Source organism: Callospermophilus lateralis, chromosome 16, assembly GCF_048772815.1.
Source record: "Callospermophilus lateralis isolate mCalLat2 chromosome 16, mCalLat2.hap1, whole genome shotgun sequence".
NCBI lineage: Eukaryota > Metazoa > Chordata > Mammalia > Rodentia > Sciuridae > Callospermophilus > Callospermophilus lateralis.
This window is the reverse complement of record NC_135320.1, coordinates 34,417,563-34,440,579: the sequence shown is the minus strand read 5'-3', so window position 1 is coordinate 34,440,579 and position 23,017 is coordinate 34,417,563. Positions and strand designations below refer to the sequence as shown.

General features: G+C 34.1%; 1 protein-coding gene across 14 annotated transcripts in view; it reads left to right on the top strand.

Annotated features, from left to right (window-relative positions):
• Window positions 1–23,017, top strand: part of Stau2 (staufen double-stranded RNA binding protein 2) — a 311,629-nt gene that overhangs the window by 154,003 nt on the left and 134,609 nt on the right. For all 14 annotated transcript variants that reach the window (XM_076835703.1, XM_076835702.1, XM_076835711.1 and 11 more), the window contains one exon: window positions 3,628–3,688. In XM_076835703.1, the coding sequence (XP_076691818.1) occupies window positions 3,628–3,688 (61 nt within the window). The remainder of the gene's footprint in view (window positions 1–3,627; window positions 3,689–23,017) is intronic.

Sequence of the window (23,017 nt, the reverse complement as noted above, 5' to 3'; positions counted from 1 at the left end):
TTTAAGGAGATAAAAGAGATAATTAAAGGAAGAAAGAGATGCTCATTTGAAGCTGTTGGTTGTTTCTAATATACCGTGCTATTTATCTGCAAATAGTCCCTTTCCATTGAGGCCACTTTTGCACATTTCCGTTAGTTTCACAGAAGATGGAAGGAGACCTCATTGTTATACATTTTGCACATTTCCGTTAGTTTCAACTTGTTTTTCAGAATTCTTTATTTTCTTTTGTTCTGCTATTGTATCTTGTTACCCTTAAGATGTATAATAAAAATGAAAGAGATAAAGAAGAGAAAAAATTTGAAAGCCATTTGGTTAACTCTTTGCTAAAATTATGTTTTTGGTGAAAGTCAGGACTTTCCCAGAATGGATGAAGTAACACTTCTATTCTTTTTTTTTTTTTTTTATTGCTCAAGACAATACAATGATCATGACATATCATACATTTGATTCAAATGGGGTATGATTTCTTATTTTTCCACGTGTACAGATTGCAGGATCACATTGGTTATATAGCCATGTTTATACATAAAGCAATACTAGTGTCTTTTGTATTCTGCTATCCTCCCTATCCCCCCTCCCCTCCCCTTCCCTTTCCTCCCCTCCCATCACCTCTCTCTACCCAATCTACTGTGACACATTTCTCTCTCTTTTTTTCCTTCCTCCTCACATCCTCTTATATGTAATTTTGTATAACAATAAGAGTCTCCTTCCATCTTCCGTGCAATTTCCCTTCTCCCTCCCATTCCCTCCCACCTCTCGTCCCTGTTTAGTGGTAATCTTCTTCTCATGCTCTTCCTCCCTACTCTGTTTTGAGTCACCCCCCTTATATCAAAGAAGACATTCGGCATTTATTTTTTAGAGATTAGCTAACTTCACTTAGCATAATCTGCTGTAATGCCATCCATTTCCCTGCAAATGCCATGATTTTGTTATTTTTTAGTGCTGAGTAATATTCCATTGTGTATAAATGCCACATTTTTTTATCATTATTTTTTATTCATCTATTGAAGGGCATCTAGGTTGGTTCCACAGTCTAGCTATTGTGAATTGTGCTGCTATGAACATTGATGTAGCTGTGTCTTTGTAGTATGCTCTTTTTAGGTCTTTTGGGTATAGTCTAAGAAGGGGAATAGCTGGATCAAATGGTGATTCCACTCCCAGCTTTCCAAGGAATTTCCATACTGCTTTCCAAATAGGCTGAACCAATTTGCAGTCCCACCAGCAATGAACAAGTGTACCTATTTCCCCACATCCTCACCAGCACTTGTTATTGTTTGACTTCATAATGGCTGCCATTCTTACTGGAGTGAGATAGTATCTTAGAGTGGTTTTAATTTGCATTCCTCCGATTGCTAGAGATGGTGAGCATTTTTTCCTGTATTTGTTGATTGATTGTGTATCCTCCTCTGAGAAGTGTCTGTTCAGGTCCTTGGCCCATTTGTTGATTGGGTTATTTGTTTTCTTGTTGTTTAATTTTTTGAGTTCTTTGTATACTCTGGAGATTAGAGCTCTATCTGAAGTGTGAGGAGTAAAAATTTGTTCCCAGGATGTAGGCTCCCCATTTACCTCACTTATTATTTCTCTTGCTGAGAAAAAACTTTTTGGTTTGAATATGTCCCATTTGTTGATTCTTGATTTTAATTTTTGTGCTATGGGTGTCCTATTAAGGAATTTGGAGCCCGACCCCACGAGATGGAGATTAGGGCCAACTTTTTCTTCTATTATATGCAGGGTCTCTGGTTTGATTCCTAGCTCCTTGATCCATTTTGAGTTAACTTTTGTGCATGGTGAGAGAAAGGGATTCAATTTCATTTTGTTGCATAAGGATTTCCAGTTCTCCCAGCACCATTTGTTGAAGATGCTATCCTTTCTCCATTGCAAGCTTTTAGCACCTTTGTCTAATATAAGATAGTGGTCTCTGTGTCCTCTATTCTGTACCATTGTTCCACCCACCTGTTTAGGTACCAGTACCATGCTGTTTTTGTTACTGTTGCTCTGTAGAATAGTTTAAAATCTGGTATTGCTCTACCATCTGTTTCACTCTTCCTGCTTAGAATTGCTTTAGCTATTCTGGATCTTTTATTTTTCCAGATGAATTTCATGATTGCTTTTTCTGTTTCTGCGAGGAATTTTGATTGGCATTGCATTGAACCTATAGAGTACTTTTGGTAATATGGCCATCTTAATGATATTAATTCTGCCTATCCATGAACAAGATATATCTTTCCATCTTCTAAGGTCTTCTTCTATTTCTCTCTTTAGGGTTCTGTAGTTTTCATTGTATAGGTCTTTCACCTCTTTTGTTAGGTTGATTCCCAAGTATTTTATTTTTTTGAGGATATTGTGAATGGGGTGGTTGTCCTCATTTCCATTTCAGAGGATTTGTCATTGTTACACAGGAGTGCCTTTGATTTATGGGTGTTGATTTTACATCCTGCCACTTTGCTGAATTCATTTACTAGTTCTAGAAACTTCCTGGAAGAACCTTTTGGGTCTGCTAGGTGTAGGATCATGTCATCCGCAAATAGTGCTAATTTAAGTTCTTCTTTTCCTATCTTTATGCTTTTAATTTCTTTCGTCTAATTGCTCTGGCCAGTGTTTAGAGAACTATGTTGAATAGAAGTGGTGAGAGAGGGCATCCCTGTCTTGTTCCAGATTTTAGAGGGAATACCTTCCATTTTTCTCCATTTAGAATAATGCTTGCCTGAGGCTTAGAATAAATAGCTTTTACAATGTTGAGGTAAGTTCCTGTTAACACTTCTACTCTTAATTTAACTTTAGGATTGATAAAGAAGCTCTTTTAGTCACTTTAGTACTTGTGATTACTAATATTGTTTATTTACAAATGAATTAAATATTTTTTAATCACTTAGAGCCTATCTTATACATACTACACTTAATATTAGTCTCCCTTTCTCCCTTCCCTCCCCTTCCCTACCCTCCCCCTCCCTTTCCCTTCCCTCCTTCCCCGTCTCTCTTTCTTTCTTTCATTCTTTCTTTCTACCAGGGATTGAACTCAGGCGCACTTAACCACTGAGCCATGTCCCAAGCCCCTATTGTATTTTATTTTGAGACAGGGTCTTGCCAAGTTGCTTAGGGCCTCACTAAATTGCTGCAGTTTGCTTTGAACTTATGATCCTCCCACCTCAGCCTCTAAGCTGCTGGGATTACAGGTGTGCATTACTACACCAATATTAGGCTTTTTTGATACTTTCAATTGTAAATTTACTTGTGCAGTTGAAAGTTGATGGAGAGTTAGAAATAGATTCAAGTATAGATAAGGGATAGATGATACTATTTACATTAGTTACTCTTTTTCTTATACCTTTTTATTCTATCTATCTATCTATCTACCTACCTACCTACCTATCTCCCTATCTATCTATTTTTATGTGGTGATGAAAAATCTAACCTAGTGCTTTATGTGTGAGGCAAGCACTCCACCACTGAGCTGCAACCCCAGGCCCCATTAGTTACTCTTGTAGCCATCTTCTCTTTGGAGAGAGTGCATAGAACTACCATAGGAGAAATCATTACCCTTACTTTGTTTAATTGATTGCCGTATTTTATTTCATTTTGTAAATTAGCCTTCTTCTCTGGATTTAAACAATTGATTTAATCTTTCAGACAGGGGAAAACAAAGGCTGGAGTGGTCCAAAGGCTGGGTTTCCTGAACCAACAAATAACAGTAAGTTCTCATTTTTATGTTGTCTGCATTTGGTGTTCATCGGTAGTACTGACTGGTTCTGTCTGGGCACTGGATGCTGCTTTAAACATTGTGGAGGATATAGGGGAGTTGTGGTGTTTGCTTTCCTGAAAGAAAACTGGCAACTAAGACACAGACACTCATATCCTTAAAATGGCGAAACCATTGCAGATGCATATAGTGATGATATTTTTCAAACTGTCATTTTATTGATATAAGCAATTATCTACAAATCAATTAGCTCTCAGATCAGCTGTTTTCAAAGTTAATTTTTTTTAATGTCTATGCAAATATTTATATAATTATACTGATAAAATTTTTATTGTGTTGTTTTCTTTTAATAGTGCTATAAACATTTTCCACATTTTGCTGTCATTAAAATTTTTATTATTTAATTAAAATCACTAAATATAAATATAAAGTTGCTTATGGTCTTATTTCATGTATAGTATTCTTAATGCTTAAAACTCAATTTCGGTTTATTTCTTTTTCAAATGTATTTAATCAAGATATTTTGCACTGGACTTTTAGACACTGTATCCTCTTAAAAGCATCTGTTTTCACTGAAATGCATTTTACTGTAAATCAATGAATGAAAACATTTGGTTTTGAAAATGCTCAATCTATCTAATTTCTAACCCTGTTTCTCTTACTTACAACCTCTAGGCACTGAAAAAGGAGGTTAAATCTGAAAATTGCCATAACAACGGGTATTTAGTCTTTAAGATTGGCAGCTCACATCTTTATATATATAATGAAATTAATAACAGATATTACCAATGCATGCTTGTAAGAATTGAATTCTTGACTCAACTAAACTAGTCTCTTGAAAAGAATATTTCAGTGAGCTAATGGTATTTTAAGGTAACTTTCTGAGAATAATTGAAATCAATGTGACTGAGAGACCTTGGACTATACAGTAGTGTTGAAAAATGTGATGAGTTTTGCATATACACCATAGAAAAAATGGAATCAGTTCAGTATTCTAAGAGAGTATATTTAATTCCTTTGATGTTTGAATATATTGGCTTATAATAACTTGATAAGAGAACATAGGGAACATTAAAATTGTTTGAAGTTTTGTTTAAAGTATTTCAACATAGTACCTGTTTCTAGTAATTTTGTAATGAATGTTGATTTCCTTCCATCCTCCTTTCCCCATCTTTTATAAAAGTGATAAAAGTCTAAGTACTCTTGCAAAAAATTTAATTCTTATACTTTTTATTTGTCAGATATATTTTACCATGAACATTGTGACTAAAGAATAGTTTATTCTTAAGTTATATTTTGACACTAGCCATGTTTTTGAAGAACGTATGAACACTACATATTTGAATATGGAAGTCATATAGTGATTAACTGGACATGAAATCACATTGTAGATAGCCTACAGGCTGTATCAATAAACAGATATTAGGCTGGGGTTATAGCTCAGTGGTAGAGCACTTGCCTCACATGTGTGAAGCACTGGGTTCGATCCTCAGCACCACATATAAATAAATAAATAAATAAAGATATTGTGTCATCTACAACGAAAACATTATTTAAGAAAAAACACATTTCTAAAACAAACAATAAACAGAGATATTTTGGCTATTAATATTATGTGTTGATTTTTTTTTAACTTGCTAAATGATACTGGAACTCCTTTGCAAATATGAAAAGAATATATTAAAAAAAGGCTAATTGCCAGGTTTCTGTTCTCAGGACTAAAAGGCTCAGGGGTCACTCCAGGTAAACAGGGCTAACTGGGCTGCACGAAATAACCACAGAAGAGACACAAATACCTTTTTCTTTGGGGTCGCTGTGACCGCCTCTCTGACCTTAAGGGTCTGCAGAAAGAGAGAGAGAGAGAGCACATGCTGACCCTTTTATTGAGGAGAAGCTATTCAAATGAGGCAAGGGGTCAGGTTTCAGAGGGCTGAGTCTATCTTCATGATGTCCACTGTCAGCAGGTTGACTAAAAACCTGGGTTGGCCACACCCAAGGGCACAGTAAGAGAAGGGAACACATACAAGGCACTTCCATGGAAGATTCTGTCCTAAACAAGGTAAGGGGTAATATTACAAAGGAACAGGTGAGCCTAGCTCCACCCATGGGACTGTAGCAAGACATGCCCAGGCACGAAGACAGTCACTTGAACCCTAGAAGAGTGCAGCAGTCTAGTAGCATGGTTGCCTGACATCACATTGCCCATCAGGGGAGTTAACTCAGTCACGTGCAAGGTTGGTCTCCCACAGCTAATCAGTTTATTAAGTGATCAGAAATATGTAAGAGTGCCCCAAAGATTGTTTAAACTATTTGAAGCCAGTTTAAAACAACTAAATTGAGCTCGGTGCAGGGTTGTGTGCCTATTGAGCTACTCAGGAGGCTATGACAGGAGAATCATAAGATTGAGGCTAGCCTGGACAACTTAGCGAGACCTTGTCTCAAAATAAAAAATAAAAATGGACTGGAGATATAGCTCAGTGGTGAAGCACTCCTGGGTTCAATTCCCAGTACCAAAACAAAACAACAACAAATTAACTAAACTGTTAAAACTTTAAGAATTTCTCTGTTCTATAATGGTTCAAATTTGGAATTTCAAAGAATATTCTTACATCCCTTCCCGACTGTGAGGATAACAAAGCTGACATAATTCTTCAAATTAACACAGGTGGTTCTGCCTCAGGTTACCATAGATGATGAGAATCTGAAGAATAGAAACTGTAGTGTAGCCCAAGGTTTGATGGCTCACTAATGAACGAAGCTCCAGATCTATCAGAGCCAGTGTAAAACTACTTAAATACATTAGGAAAAAGTTGGTTTCTGCTTAGTAATGGATCACTCAGATGATAAGTCAATTACATGAAAATTAATTTAATGGTAATATTAAGGTTAACTTCTCTTCTATTTGATCAGTTCCTTAAGTTTGAAATTCTGCTGTAAGTGATTTCTGCCCAATGAAAAATACCTGTTAACATTTTAGGCAAGGGTAAAATCTTGGATCTTTTAGGATGACACAGGTTGAGGAAGATAGGAATTTGAGGTTGCCAGCACTAGGTGCCTTAATGACATATTGTCAAGCCATGAACAGTTCATTTTATATCTTATTTTCAATATGCTATGTTTAGAGTTATATATACAAATTTATAATGTTGAGACACTTAAATTATTGAATATTTGTAAAATGATTAACCAACCTTGAAAAACATCTGAAAAGGTAACATTAACCTTGTGAAAAACATTGTGTTGTCATGAAGTGACTCTCTGCATCATTTTCTTTGTCAAATTCTACATTACTATAGCTTTGAAGATCAAATTTCTAGCCAATCATTATATGGATAAATAACACAAAATTAACTTGAAGTCATAATATACAAAAATTAAAAGAAGGGAATGCAGAATTGGAAAGTGAAAGAAGGAAATTTTAATCTGGCATAGCTAGCACCTAACTATAAGTAGACAAAAAATGTTAATGTACATGTGCGTTTAATTTTTGAAGTGGAAGATTTTTTTTTTTAAAGATTATAGTCATAGAAACTGCTAACAGTTACAATTGAAAAAATACTTGAAATGGTTTTACAAGTGATTGTGATTACATAGACTGGTTTCTCAATTTATTTTCCTGGCTTGATTACCTGCAGCTTTAAAATATGGACCTAATTTTGGTATGCTTCTCAGGCTTTCTTCATCATACTGAAGTGTATCAGAACGTAGACTATTCTGTGTTTTTATCCTTCAAATCATTGTCATTATGTTGAAGTACTAGAAAACGTTACACTGTAATGTGAAGTTTTTGTTAAATTTGTCATAGGGCAATTTTATGCTTGGCATACACATAAAAAGCTAGCTTTTACAGAGGAATGACTAACAAATTTTTTAAAAGATCATTCATTTTAAAGATTTACTGATTAGTTACGGAAAACTTTCTAAAATATTTAGATACATTTCAGTTGATAATATCTTTTTTTTTTGTATTCACAGTCCATGTTTCTTATTAATACAGGGTTTTACTTGAAACAGGTTGTTTCTTAAAGGTGAACTCTAGCTTAATTCAAAATTGGATTAAGCTCAAAGGTATTCACTGGTATGTGCCGAATCCACCCACTAAAATATTATTTGGAGGCATTTTTTCCTCAGAAATATTTTTCCATTAACCTTTAAAAAAGTTTTAGCCCTATGAAATATGTTGGCTCTTCTAGGTTCATTAGAGAAAACTCAAGACAAATACTTTTGGGACAGAATAGAGTTTGACTTTTTCAGGATTTAAGTTGACTCAGTAACATTTTTGTCACTTTTGTGTCATATGCAAGTCATATGCAGTGTACATCCTAAAACTAGGAAGCTATATTACCCCATTGATAGGATTTGGATAGGTAGGCTGCTTGTTTCCCTGATAACGGTATACCTTATCTAGAACCTCTACTTATCCCTTTTTTTTTCCTGTGTAGTGTGGGGGTTGTCCTTTGATGATAATAGATTAATACATTATTGCTTTAACAGTGTTTTGGGAGAGTTCCCTAAACAAATTCCTTTTGGGGTTCCCGTAACAGAAACCACTTTGTAATGAGACAATTAAAGTAGTTATAGTCAATTGGATTTAAGTATAAAGCTAAGTGATACATCTTATCTGTTTATTTAGACATAAACAACTGTGTTCAAAATGCAAGAGTGTAGCTGATCTGTAGTGAAGTTATTTAGAAAGATTTTGGTGAGTTACCTTTGCTGAGCAGACTGGTGCTCTCCATCTGAGACTGCTGATGGAAACGTTTTTCCTACCATGAGCGAGAAAGACGTAATTTTCCATAAAGATACCCTCTCCAGATTACATTGGTGCTATGTTGGACTGTCTGAGTGATGAGAAGCTGTAGCCTTTTGTTGTTTTGATTGCTTTGACAAGGATTTGCTTTTCTTGTCTACTGAATCTAAGGTTAGAGGTAGCGTTAAGTTTGCTTCTATTGTAGTCATGTCAGTTAAGTCTGTGTTTGAAGGCCCATTTGTTTAAAGGAAAAAGAATTTGAGATTAGAAAGTGTTTGATCAGATTAGTACAGATAGCATATTTACCAAAATATACTTAGGAAAAATTTAATGAATTTAAATTTTCATGATTTAAAAAACTTGCTTGACTCGTGTTTTTTATACACAAAAATGATTTTCAGATAACAGTTTGTGTGTTTTTTTTTAAAGGCAACCATAAAAAACAGTTTAAGGATGCCTTTATTATTGTAGTATGAGAGTATTTTTAAGCATAAGAGCAAAGGGTGAAATGACAAAGAAAAAAAAGAGATGAATTTAGATACATGAAAACTAAAAATGGTTTCAGAGCACAGCATAAAAGTAAGAAGTCAAATGACAAATAGAAAGCATAACCTGTGAATATATAGCAACAGGTTAAATATATAGAGGACACGTGTAAGTTGATTTATTAAAAAAAAAAAAAAAAGGCCAGTGCCCTGGTAGAAAAAAGAACAGACAATAAATAATGAAAAATTCTCAGCAGTACTGAATAAGTACAGAGTAAAAATAAATATTATGCAATTTCTGATCTATAAAAGTTGTCAGGTATTTAAAAATGATAATTCTACCTACTGGGGAAACACATACTCACATGCTACCGATAGCGTTGAGAACTAGTGTTTTATTTCTGAAGGTTATTAGCCTAAGTATTACAATACTTAGACACATTTCTTTTTAAAGCCTAACTAAAAGGTAAGGAAAAATAGAATAGGTTTCTATAAAGTAAAACTAGGTTTTATATTTAGAAAAAAATCAAATATATTTAAAATACTCACAGACACAAGATTTTATCCAGAAATGCACTAGATGACTATATTTATTTATGTGTTTTTAAATGGTATTTAGCGCTTTAGATAAATGGTCACATCAAGGGTAAAGGGTCAAAATATAAAATTAAAAAACAAAGGCTGGGGATGTAGTTCAGTCAGTAGAGTACTTACCTTGCATGTACAAAGTCCTGGGTTCAATCTCCAGCACCGCAAAAATAAGTAAATAAATAAATGAATAAAAACAAAATGTTATTCCAGTTCTCTAAAAATATACTATTATAAACATATGCATTAAGAAAAAGAAAACATGCTAAGTATTACCTGGCTATTATAATATCAACAGTGGTTATCAATATATACTTAAGTTGAGGGTCACTTCTGTTACCTTCCCTCAAATCCCTCTGCCTCTGTCTAGTTTCCTTGCCATGCCCTAGTTAAGTCACTATCATCTGTTACCTAGACTTCCACAGTAGCCTCCTAACTGATCTCCCTGCTGCTCCTTTTGCCAGTTCACTCACAACATAGAGTGAAGGGTGATCTTCAAAGGCAAAATGGGGACCTTGGAGATAGGACAATAGACTGACTCCTTCTATGAAACCCTTTCTGGAGATGCCTAAGAAGCAAAAATGATCTTAAAGGATCTAGTACTTACTGCAAAAATGGTTTGTATGTTGGTTGGTTGATTAAAAGTCAAAAGTCATGTCCAAATAAAAAGAATTAATAAATAAATTTTAAAAAGAAGAAGAAGAAAAGAAGTAAAAAGTTGGTTAGAAGCAGGAAGAAAATGACATCCTGGAGCAGACAAGGGCTAGAAACGTTGGATAGTATATTGTCTTTCTTTTGCTGTGTAACAAATTACCACAGTTATAAGTTTAAAACATTTATTTTCTTCCAGTTCCTAAGTCATCAGTTCAGGCATGGCTTAACTGGGTCCTCTGCTCAAGGACTCACAAGTCTCCAGTCATAGTTTCAACCAGGATACATTTCTTTTTAGAGCTTTGAGTTCTTATATAAGCTCATGTGGTGGTTGGTGGAATTCAGTTCTTTTGTCTGTGGGTCTGAGGTCCTTGCTTTCTTGCTGACTATCAGTAGGGACTGCAGACAGCTCCTAGAGGCCCCCACAGTTCCTCTGCAATGTGGCCTTCTCACAAATTGGCTATTCCCGTCTTTAAAGTCAAGTTAACTGGATTTAATCATTAATATTATATATTAAACAGTTAGGGAAGCAGAGTTAATTCTATAGACAGGTGTCCATTAATGAATGGGTAAATAAAGAAAATATGGTGTGTATGTGTGTGTGTGTGTGTATATATATATGTATATATATATATATATATATATATATATATATATATATATATATGTATATATATATACACACACACACAGTGGAATATTATTACTATATTATTCAGCCATGAAAAAGAACTAAATTCTGTCATTTGCAGCCACATGGATTAAGCTGGAAGGTATTATGTTGAGTGATATAAGTCAGGCAAAGAAAGACAAATACAACATGTTTTCACTTATATGTGAAGGAAAAAACAAGTTGGCTTTATTTGTTAAGAAAACCACAGTTCACTGATTCACTCATCTCTAACTCTGAATTTTAGTGATCAATACATTCGTACTATTGATAAAAATGTCTTGATATTTCACATGTACAATGTAGAGAATTGATAGTCTGTTTCAGATTTTGTATTTGAAATTTCTGGCTAACATCTGGGGATGCATATTTTGAAACTTGTAAGAACAAATTTGTTTTTTGTTTAAACTTGTTCTAGTTTTGTGACTTTTGGAATAAAATCAAGAAAGCAGTTAAAAATAAAAGCAAATGAAGAGTGTGGGGAGGAAGGATTGGAGAGAGCATGGTTAACTAGTGCAGTGCTACAGTTGGTTGAGAAGAGTAACTCCTAATATTCTGCAATATGGTAAGAAAACTGGTTGACAAAAACTAAGTGATATTTTAAAAAAGCAAATAGAGAGGATTTTGAATGTTTCTCCCACAAAGGAATGATATGTCTGAGGTGAATTACATGTCAGTTACCCTGATCTGATCACTACATATTGTATACATGTATTAAATGTCACAATGCACCTTTTAAATAGGGTCAAAACACCAGAAAAACTAGGGGTAGTAGGAACATACCTCAACATTGTATAACTTTTCTATGCTAATACCAAGGCCAACATCATTCTAAATGGCGAAAAATTGAAAGTATTCCCCCTAAAAATTGGAGTGAGACAAAGGTGCCCTCTTTTACCACTTCTATTCAACATAGTTCTTGAAACTCTAGCCAGAGCAATTAGATGAAAGAAATTTAAGGGATATGAATAGGAAAAGAAGAACTCAAATTATCATTGTTTGCCCACTACATGATTCTATACTTAGAAGATCCAAAAAATTCCACCAGAAAACTTCCAGAATTAGTAAATGAATTCAGCAAAGTAGCAGGATATAAAATCAATACCCATAAATTAAATGCATTTCTATACATCAGTGATGAATCCTCTGGAAGAGAAATTAGGAAAACTACCCCATTCACAATAGCCTCAAAACAAATAAAATATGTGGGAATCAACTTACCAAAAGAGGTGAAAGTCCTCTACAATGAAAACTACAGAAAACTAAAGAAAAAAATTGAAGACGATCTTAGAAGATGGAAAGATCTCCCATGTCCTTGGATAGGCAGAATTAATATTGTCAAAATGGCCATATCACCGAAAGCGCTATACAGATTAAATGTGATTCCAATTAAAATCCCAATGTCATTCCTTATAGAGATAGAAAAAGCAATAATGAAATTCATTTGGAAAAATAAGAGGTATAGAATAGCCAAAGCAATCCTTAGCAAGAAGAATGAAGCAGGAGGCATCACTATATCAGGCCTTAAACTATACTACAGAGCAATAGTTACAAAACATGACATGGTATTGGTACCAAAATAGACCTGTAGACCAATGGTATGGAATAGAAGACACAGAAATGAACCCACATAAATACAGTTACCTCATACTAGATAAAGGCACCAAAAACACACATTGGAGAAAACATAGCCTCTTCAACAAATGGTGCTGGGAAAACTGGAAATCCATATGCATTAAAATCAAAGTAAACACCTCTCACCATGCACAAAACTCAAAGGGGATCAAAGTCCTAGGAATTAGACCAGAGACTTTATGCCTAGTAGAAGAAAAAATAGACCCAAATCTTCATTATGTCAGACTAGGTAGGCCCCAACTTCCTTAGCAAGACTTTTAAAGTGCAAGAAATAAAATGAAGAATCAATAAATGGGATGGATTCAAACTAAAAAGCTTCTTCTCAGCAAAAAGAAACAAAAGAAACAATCATTGAGGTGAATAGAGAGCCTACAGAATGGGAGCAAATTTTCACCACACACACACATCAGATAGAACACTAATCTTTAGGATATATAAAGAACTCAAAAAGGGTAACACCAAAAAAACAACCCAATCAATAAATGGGCTAAGGAACTGAACAGACACTTCTCAGAAGATGATATACAGTCAGTCAACAAATATGTGAAAAAAATGTTGAACATCTCTAGCAACTAGAAAAATAAATGCAAACCAAAACTACTCCAAGATTTCATTTCACACCAGTCAGAATGGTGTTATCAAGAATACAAACAACAATATGATATGTCAAGAGCTTTGTAATGTTTTGAACAACCAATTTAAAAAAAAAAGAATACAAACAACAATAAGTGTTTATGAGGATGTGGGGGAAAAGGCACACTCATACATTGCTGGAGGGACTGCAAATTGGTGCAACTGCTATGGAAAGCAGTATGGAGATTCCTTAGAAAACTTGGAATGGAACGATCATGTGACCCAGCTATCCAACTCCTTGGTCTATAACCAAAGGACTGCATCCCTGTGGCTGCAGGGATGCAGCCACATCAACATTCATAGCAGTACAAGTTCACAATAGCCAAACTGTAGAACCAACCTAGGTTCCCATTAATAGACGAATGGTAAAGAAACTGTGGCGTATATATATATATATATCACACACACACACACATATGTATATATATACATACATACACACACACATACATACATACATATACATACACACATACACAATGGAATATTACTCAGCAATAAAAGAATAAAATTATGGCATTTGTAGGTAAATTGATGGAATTGGAGAAGATAATGCTATGTGAAATGAGCCAATCCCCAAAAACCAAAGGCCAAATATTTTCTCTGATAAGTGGATGCTAATCCATAATGGGGTGGGGAGCATGGGAAGAGTGAAAGAACTTTGGATGGGGCAAAGGGGAAGAGAGGAGGGGGCATGGGGATAGGAAATATGGTGGAATGAGACATCATTACTGTAGGTACATGTATGATTGCACGAATGGTGTGACCCAACTTTGGTACAACCAGAGAAGTCAAAACCTGTGCTCCATTTGTGTACAATGAATCAAAGAGCATTCTGATATTATGTATCACTGATTAGAACAAATAAAGAAAAAATAAAAATACATCTTTAAACTATGTATAATTTAAATTTGATAAATGTTGCCAGACTACCCTAAATAGACACGTATGTACCAATTTACATTCCTACCAGCATATATCAGATTTTTTATTTTCCTGAAACCTTGGTGGGCTGTCAAAATTCTGGATTTTTGCCAATCTGATAGTTGAAATAGGGCATTCAGTGTAGTATTATTGTGAAATTCTATTAAGAATGAGACTGAGCATTTTTTTGTACATTTATGAGCCTTCTGCACTTTTCTATCAAAAATATGATATCTATTTCGCATTTTAAAATTAGATCATTGGTATTTTATGTTTTTACCTGGTAGGACTTTATGTGTCTATATGCCTTTATGGTATGGTTTAACAGACTTTTTTGTTTATAATGGAATTTCCTTTTAAAGCTTAGTTTTCTAAGTATATATAAATGTATTTAATGTATCTTAATAACCTTTTAAAATAGTCTTTCTCTTCTAGTATTTGTTATCTTGGTGTAATTAATAATGTCTTCCCTAGTCTGATACTGTAATACATTTTAAATTATCTTCTGGAAACTTAAATCTTTGATACATTTGGGATTTATACTGAAACTATGAATCCAACTTTATTTCCCACTGCTTTAATACTTCCTTGATACCATATACTAAGATCCTGTGTGAATTTGGTTTCATTCTGGACATTCTATTCTCTTTTGTTTAATTGACTGTTTATTCATACACAGTTTTTGTTATTGAATCTTTATTGTGTTTTAATATGTATCAATTTAAAACTGTGTAAAGAAATGTAAATGAAGACCTGCTTGGTCCATGATCTTCTTGCACATACAACGCAGAGTACAAGTAATTAAAAAGATAAAAATCTCCTTGAGGGCTGGACACAGTGCTATCCTGTAGTACTCAGTGGTACAATGCTTGCTTAGCATGCCAAGGCTCTGAGTTCCATTCCTAGTACTGCCACCCCATCCAAATCTCCCCTTAACATCAAAACTAAGATGTATGAGAAGTTTGAGCATGACTATAAATTACTATTAAAGTTTGGAATGCAGTGGTGACAGTGTCCCTAAAGCTTGTATGTGTTATGAATGCATCATTCATTCATTCATTCATTTATTAAGAAAGTACTTATTGACTACATTTTACATTGCACCAATTTGCAGTCCCACCAGCAATGTATGAGTGTGCCTTTTCCCCCACATCCTCATAAACACTTATTGTTGTTTGTATTCTTGATAACGCTATTCTGACTGGTGTGAATGATTTCAGTAGTTTTTAAAGTTGATATTGCTTGAAAAGCTAGACCATCTGTAAAATAAACAGTACTGCCATCTCCCTACCTTAAAAAAGAAAGAGGGAAAACTTTAAAAAGTTGATCAAGTGTTATTTGAAAAAAGTTATCAATTATTTTTAATTAAAAAATCATATAGCACAGTACCTGACATTTTTGGTTTTTAGTATCTGAACAAATAAAAGACTAGAATGTGTTTTTACTTTTTCCCACTGTTTTGATGATCTTTTAAGGAATTCATAATGAATAATATTAGTTCCCCCCCAAATTGTTGAAAATGGAATTCTTAGAATTTAGATAGTGCTTAGACCTGTAATTGTCAGCTTGGTGTTGCTGAACTCAATATCAATTATGAGTGGCATTATTTGTATTTCAGTAGCTTAACAGAAATAATATATTTATTCTTAGGAAATTTGTGTTGGGTTAAAATTTTACCCAAATTCATATTTCAGGATATTTTGAATCTCATGTTGGCAATCTTTAGATGATTTATTATTACTTAATAAATCCCAGTTGTCTGAAAGACAGATCCTTTGAAACAAGGTATGCGCAAAAGAGTATAATATAGCCAGGCACAGTGGCTCACACCTGAAGTCCCAGCAACTTGGGAGGCCGAAGCAAGAGGATTGCAAGTTCAAGTTCAGCAGCCTCAGCAACATAGCAAGGCCTCGGGCAACTTAATGAGACCCTGTCTCAAAATAAAAAGGGCTTAGGATGTAGCTCAGTGGTAGAGCACTCTGGGTTAAATCCTTAGTTTGAAACAAAACAAAAACAAACAAACATAAAACCACCACCACCAACAACAACAACAGTGTGAAAAGTTGAGTTGGGTAACATCCAGCCTCTATTTTACAAATAGAAAAATTGACGTTGAGGTATTTTTATAACGTGTCTGATGACAGAAGATAGGGAAGACTTGAAATCATGCCCTCTGATTCCAAGGTCTGTGCATTTGCTACTAGATGACACATTTATTTCTAGACATAGTACTTGGTGAAAATTAAGAAAAAATAATGTTTTTAAGAAATTCCACTAAAACTAAGTGTGCATGTTTTGAAAGAATGTTTTATACATCATGTACCAGGATCTTTAAAAAATAAAGAACACTTAGGATGTTTTATAACATGGAAAATGTCCAAACTATTGTTTCAGATACCACATTGATATTTGGGTGGATCATGTAAAAACACTAAATGGCTGAGAAACTATGTGAAGTGTTTGTTTTAACTATTATTACATCAGTGGAACAGACATCTGTGTTACTTGATTTTCCTTAAGACTTAGAAAACTTTAGTAATAGTCCATTTCTAAAACACTCAACAGGCTTTTTGGGTGATGTTATTAAACTGTGGTCTTTTATTCCAAGCTTTCTGGTTTGTGTTTAGATGATTCATAGACTCTTAGAGCTGAAAGATATTTTTAAGTTCCTCTAGTCTAATTCATTTTACAGATGAAGAAAGCAGGATAAAGAGGCTATCTGCTATCCCAATTTGAACCCAGATAGCTAGGCTCAGTCTAGTCCATTTACCACTGCACTTTTGTGTTTACTTTGACTTTGTCATGTTTTGTGCTAATAATAAATGTCAGACCTTCTTTTTGCCACTTAAAATTTTTTAATTGTGTATTTTGTATTGTGGTAAACACACACATAGGTTATACTTGCTTAATACATTTTTTTTAAGTGAACAATTCAGAATGGCTAACTATAAGTCCATTGTTGTACAGTGAATTTCTAGAATTTTTTCATCTTGAATGACTGATCCTCTGGACAGAAACTTCTCATTTCTCCCTCCCCTTATCCCTTGCCAAGCCCTGTTGTACTTTCTATTTCCATGAATTTGTCTAGTTTAATACATCCTATAAATGGGATCGTGCAGTATTTGTCCTTCTGTGATTTATTTTCCTTAGCATAATGTCCTCAAGGTTCATTTATGGATTTCTTTCCTTTTTAATGGCTGAATAATATTCTGTTGTATATGTATAACACATTTTTTTAATCCTTTCATCTGTTGGTAGATTATTAGGTTGTTTTTACCTCTTGGCTATTATACACATTGTTACAATGAATACCAGAGTATAAATATCTTTTCTAGATCTTATGTTTAATTCTTTTGGGTAAATAGTGGGATTGCAAAATCATATAGTGGTTCTATGTTTAATTTTTGGAAGAGACTCCAATTGTTTTCTATAGTTACTACACCATTTTGCCTTTTCATCAGTAGTGCGCAGTTGTTAAAATTACTCTGTATCGCCAACACTTGTTCTCCCCGTCCACCCCTGCTTTCTTTCAATGGCCATCTCCAAAAGTGTAAGCTGATATTTCATTGTGGGTTTTTTTTTTTGCATTTTCCTAATAATTAATTGGTGATAATGAGTATCTTTTCCTATATCTGTTTGCCATTTGTATGTCTTCTTTAGAGAAATGTCTATTGAAGTCCTTTGCCCAGGGTTATTTGTGTGTGTGTTTTTCCCCCCATTGACTTGTAAGAGTTCCTTTTGTAAGAGGGTTTATTTTGGAGATTAAACCCTTGTCAGATATATGATTTACAGACATTTTCTCTCATTCTAGAGGTTACATTTTAATCCTGTTGATTGTTGCCTTTGCTGTGCAGAAGCTTTTTAGTTTGATGTAGTCCTGTTGTCTGCTTTGTTTTATAGCCTATGTTTCTGTTGTAATTCTTAAGAAATTATTGGCAACAATAGTGTCATATAGCTTTTCCCCTGTGTTTCATTTAGGAGTTTTATAGTTTAAGTGTTATCTTTAAATATTTAGTTAATTTTTACTCATGGTATAAGTTCAGTTTCATTCTTTTGCTTGCAAATGTCCAGTTTTCCCAGCATTTTTTGTTGATAGAACTTCATTTCAACATGAGTAGTCTTGACATTCTTGTCAAAGATCATGTGCTTCCATTTCTTTAGAGTCAGTTTTTGGCAATTGGTTTTTTGAGCCATGTTGCCCTGTTTCTTTATGTGTCTCTAACTTTGTGTTGGGAGGATCTCATTTGAAAAAACAGCCACCTCTCCCAGTCTTTATGAAGTAATTTTGTGTAGGGGAAGACCATCAGTAGTTAGCCTGGATACGATTCTGGAGAACTCTGGAACCTTTTGGGAAGGACTGTGATTTCTCAGGGTCTGTGCATGCACTATTTTAATTAGAGAGGTTTGCCAGTTTCTTTTTCAGGAGATTGTAATCTCTTGCTCCCTTTGATGTCTGTAGGTTCTCTGGTTCTATATCAGGAAGCTACTTCACTCACCACCATTCTCATTTACCAACTAACTATCCAACTATGCTCATTTATCAGCACTTCAATTCAGAGTAGGTAAGATACTAGTCCCTCAGGAAACCCTTCTTAGAGCCACAATGTTAAATGCATATTTCATTTCTCTCCCTCCAGAGAGAAACCTCAAGTTGTTTGCCTTCTCTTGAGCATGCTGAGGTGTGTCAGCCATAGCAAACTGCTCCCTGCTTTTCTTTGCTCTCTGCAGCCCTCTGGTAACCAAATTATATTGGTTTTGTGAGCATTCCAAGTGAAGTGAGACAATAACCAGTCCCTTGGGAAACTGTCATAAAATCCAGAACATTGGATGCACAATCCACTCTTCTCTACCTAAGGGAGAAGTTGTTATCTGAAATATTCTCTCCAGGCATTGAGCTATGTTGACTTGGGGAAGGTGTTAGTGTGGGTAAGGTGAAATTGTTATTCTTACCTGTTTCAACGTGACTGTTCTGGACTTCATGCCCACCTGGTGTACTGCAACTTCTTAACTAGATTCTGGAATTCTCATAAAGGTGTTTTAGTTTGTGTATCATTTTTCAATTTGTTTTTATGGGGGAATAAGGTGGAGCTTTCTATTCTCTTTAAGCTTTTTTATTTTGAGATAATTATAGATTTATATAAGTTGTAAGAATTAATACAAAGATATCTTGTAATACTTTGCCTAGTTTACTTATGATAACATCTTAAAAACTATATAGTATGCTATAACAACTAAGATATTGATGCTGACAAGATATAGAACAATTCCATCACCACAAAGATCTCTCATGTTGCCCTGTTTCCTGCCTCCAAAACCCCTGGCAGTTGTAATCTATTTTCCATGTCTTTAATTTTAGCATTTCAAGAATGTTGTAAAAATGGTATTATACAGTAGTACGTAACCTTTTGGGATTGATTTTTTTTTTTAAGATAGCATAATTCTCTGAAGATTTCATCCAGATTATTGAATGTGGCAATTATTGTTCTTTTTTATTTGTAAGTAGTATTCTATCATATGAGATAGTCTAATCAGTTTGCTTTCAATTTTGGGGTATTGCAAATAAAATTGCAATACTAATATTCTTGTACAGATTTTTATGTGAACCTGTTCTTTTTTTCTGTGTTGTAGATGCCCAGGTATATTATTGCTTGTTGTATGGTAGTTGCATGTTTGCTTTTTATAGAGAAGGTCACATTTTCCCAGAGTATCATTTTTCATTTATACCAGCAGTGTCGGAGTGATCCAGTTTCTCTAAATCCAGGATTTGGTATTTGTTTTAGCAAGCAGTTTTTTTTTTTTTTTCAATTTGGGGTTTTCTGATAGGTATGCAGTGATATCTCGTTGTGGTTTTAATCTTTCATTTCTCTAATGGTTAATGATATTGATGTTTAATGTATAGAAAATCTTTGCATGTGCTTATTTGACAACTGTGTATCCTTTTTGGTGAAATATCTCCATGTCTTCTGCCCATTTTCTATTTTGATACGATGATGATGATGATGATGATGATAATGATTATTTACAAATGTGGCTTCAGGTTTTTTTGTACATTATTGGTAGTAATCCTTAGATGGATATGTGGTTTGCAAATATTATCTCCTAGTTTATAGCTTGGATTTTCATTCTGTTTCTGTGCAGGATTTTTGCACAGGAAAAATTCTAGTTTTGTTAGGTCTTACTTATTTGTTTTTCTTTTTATGAATGTGTTTTTAATGTCAAGTCTAAGATCTCTTTCTCTAACCCTAGATTCCAAAGAGTTCTATGTTTTTCTCCTAAAAAATTTATAATTCTACATTTAAATTAATGGTCCATTTTGAGATAATTTTTGTATAAAATGTGAGGCTTAGATTAAGATTTGCCCCCCTCCATGGTTATCCATCTGTTCCATTTGTTGAAAAGGCTGTCTGTCTTCTGCTGAATTGCTTTTGCATTTTTGTGAAAAATCACTTGGATGTACTTTTGCAAATTTAGTTTTGACTTCTCTGTTCTTTACCAGTGAATATGTATTTATTTCTTTGCCAATACCAGTTTTGATTACTGTAGCAATATAATCTTTAAATTGGACAAAACAATTACTCCCACTGTATTCTTTTTACAAAATAATTTTAGGTGGTCCTCTTCTTTTATGTTTCCATATAAAATTTAAACTAATTTTGCCTCTATCTACAAAAAAATTTTGCTTAGATTTTGAAATTTGTTCTAATTAGTTACACATGACAATAGAGTGCATTTTGACACATCATACATAAATGGAGTATAACATCTCATTCTTCTGGTTGTGCATGATGTAGAATTACACTAGTCATGTAATCATATATGCACATAGGGTAATAATATCCAATTTATTGTGCTGTTCTCTTACCCATATATCCTGTCCCCTGCCTTCACTCTCCTCTGTCTAATCCAAAGTACCTCTATTCTTCCCTAGCCACCACCCATATTGTGAATTAACATCCACTTATCAGAGAAAACATTCATGGTCTTTGGTTCTTTGCATTTGGCTTATTTTGCTTAGCATGATATACTCCAGCTCCATCCATTTACCAGCAAATTCCATAATTTCATTCTTCTTTAAGGCTGAGTAATAGTCCATTGTGTATATATATCACAATTTCTTTGAAGGGCACCTAGGTTAGTTTCATAGTTTAGCTATTGTGAATTGAGCTGCTGTAAACATTGATGTGGCTATGTCACTGTAGTATGCTGATTTTAAATTCTTTGGGTATAAACCAAGGAGTGGGATAACTTGGTCAAATGGTGGTTTCATTCTAACTTTTCTGAGGAATTGTCATTACTGCTTTCTAGACTGGTTGCACCAATTTGCAGTCCTATCAGCAATGTATGCGAGTGCCTTTCCCCCCCACATCCTTGCCAACATTTATTGTTGCTTGTATTCTTGACAGATGCCATTCTGACTATAATGAGGTGGAATCTCAGTGTAGTTTTGATTTGCACTTTTCTAATTGCTAGAGATGCTGAACACTCTTTTATATATTTGTTGACAATTTGTATTTCTTCTTCTGTGAAGTGCCTGTTCAGTTCCTTTGCCCATTTATTGATTGGGTTATTTGGTTTTTTATTAAGTTTCTTGAGTTCTTATATTCTGGAGATTAATGCTCTGAAGTGTGTGTAGCAAAGATTTTTTTTTCTCCCATTCTGTAGGCTGTCTCTTCACGTTCTTGATTGTTTCCTTTGCTGTAAATAAGTTTTTTAGCTTGATTTCATCCCATTTATTGATTCTTGAATTATTTCTTGTGCCTTAGGAGTCTCATTAAGGAAGTCAGTTCCTAAGCCAACATTTGGGACCTACTTTTTCTTCTGTTAGATGCGGGGACTCTGTTCTAGTGCCTAAGTCCTTGATCCATTTTGAGTTTTGTGTAGGGCCAGAGATAGGTGTTTAATTTCATTTTGTTACATATGGGTTCCCAGTTTTCCCACACCATTTGTTGAAGAGGCTATCTTTTCACACAAGTGTGTTTTTGGCATCTTTGTCTGTATTTTTGAAATACAAATTTGTTTGTTTCTGTGTCTTCTATTCTGTATCATTGGTTAGTCTGTCTGTTTTTGTGCTAATACTGTGCTGTTTTTGTTACTATAGCTCTGTAGTATAGTTTAAGGTCCAATATTATGATGCCTCTGCTTTACTTTTCTTCTTATGTATTGCTTTGGCTATTCTGGGTCTTATTTTCCAAATGAATTTCATGATTGTTTTTGCTATCTCTGTGAAGAATGTCATTGGGATTTTAATAGGAATTGCATTAAATCTGTATAATGCTTTTGATAGCATGGCCATTTTGACAATATTAATTCTGCCTATCCAAGGGCATGGGAGATCTTTCCATCTTCTGAGGTCTTCTTCAATTTTTTTCTTTAGTGTTCTGTAGTTTTTGTAGTAGAGGTCTTTCATCTATTTTGTTAAATTGATTCCCAAATATTTTATTTGTTTTGAGGCTATTGTGAATGGGGTAGTTTTCCTAATTTCTCTTTCAGTGGATCATCATTGATGTATAGGAATACATTTGATTTATGGGTGTTAATTTAATATCTTGCTACTTTGCTGAATTCAAATTTATTCTAAAATTTTTCTGGTGGAATATTTTGGATCTTCTAAATACAGGATCATATAATCATCAAACAGTAATAGTTTTGAGTTCTCTTTTCCTATTCATATCCCTTTAATTTCTTTATTCTGTCTAATTGCTCTGGTTAGAGTTTCAAGGATGATGTTGAATAAAAGTGGTGAAAAAGGGCATCACTGTCTTGTTCCAGTTCTTAGAGGGAATGCTTTCAATTTTTCTTCATTTAGAATGTTGGCCTTGGGTTTAGCATAGATAGCTTATACAATGTTTAGGTATGTTTCTACTATCCCTGTTTTTCTATTGTTTTGAACATGAAGGTGGGCTGTATTTTGTTAAATGCTTTTTCTGCATCTATTGAGATTATCATATGAGTTTTCTTTTTAAGTCTGTTGATGTGATGAATTA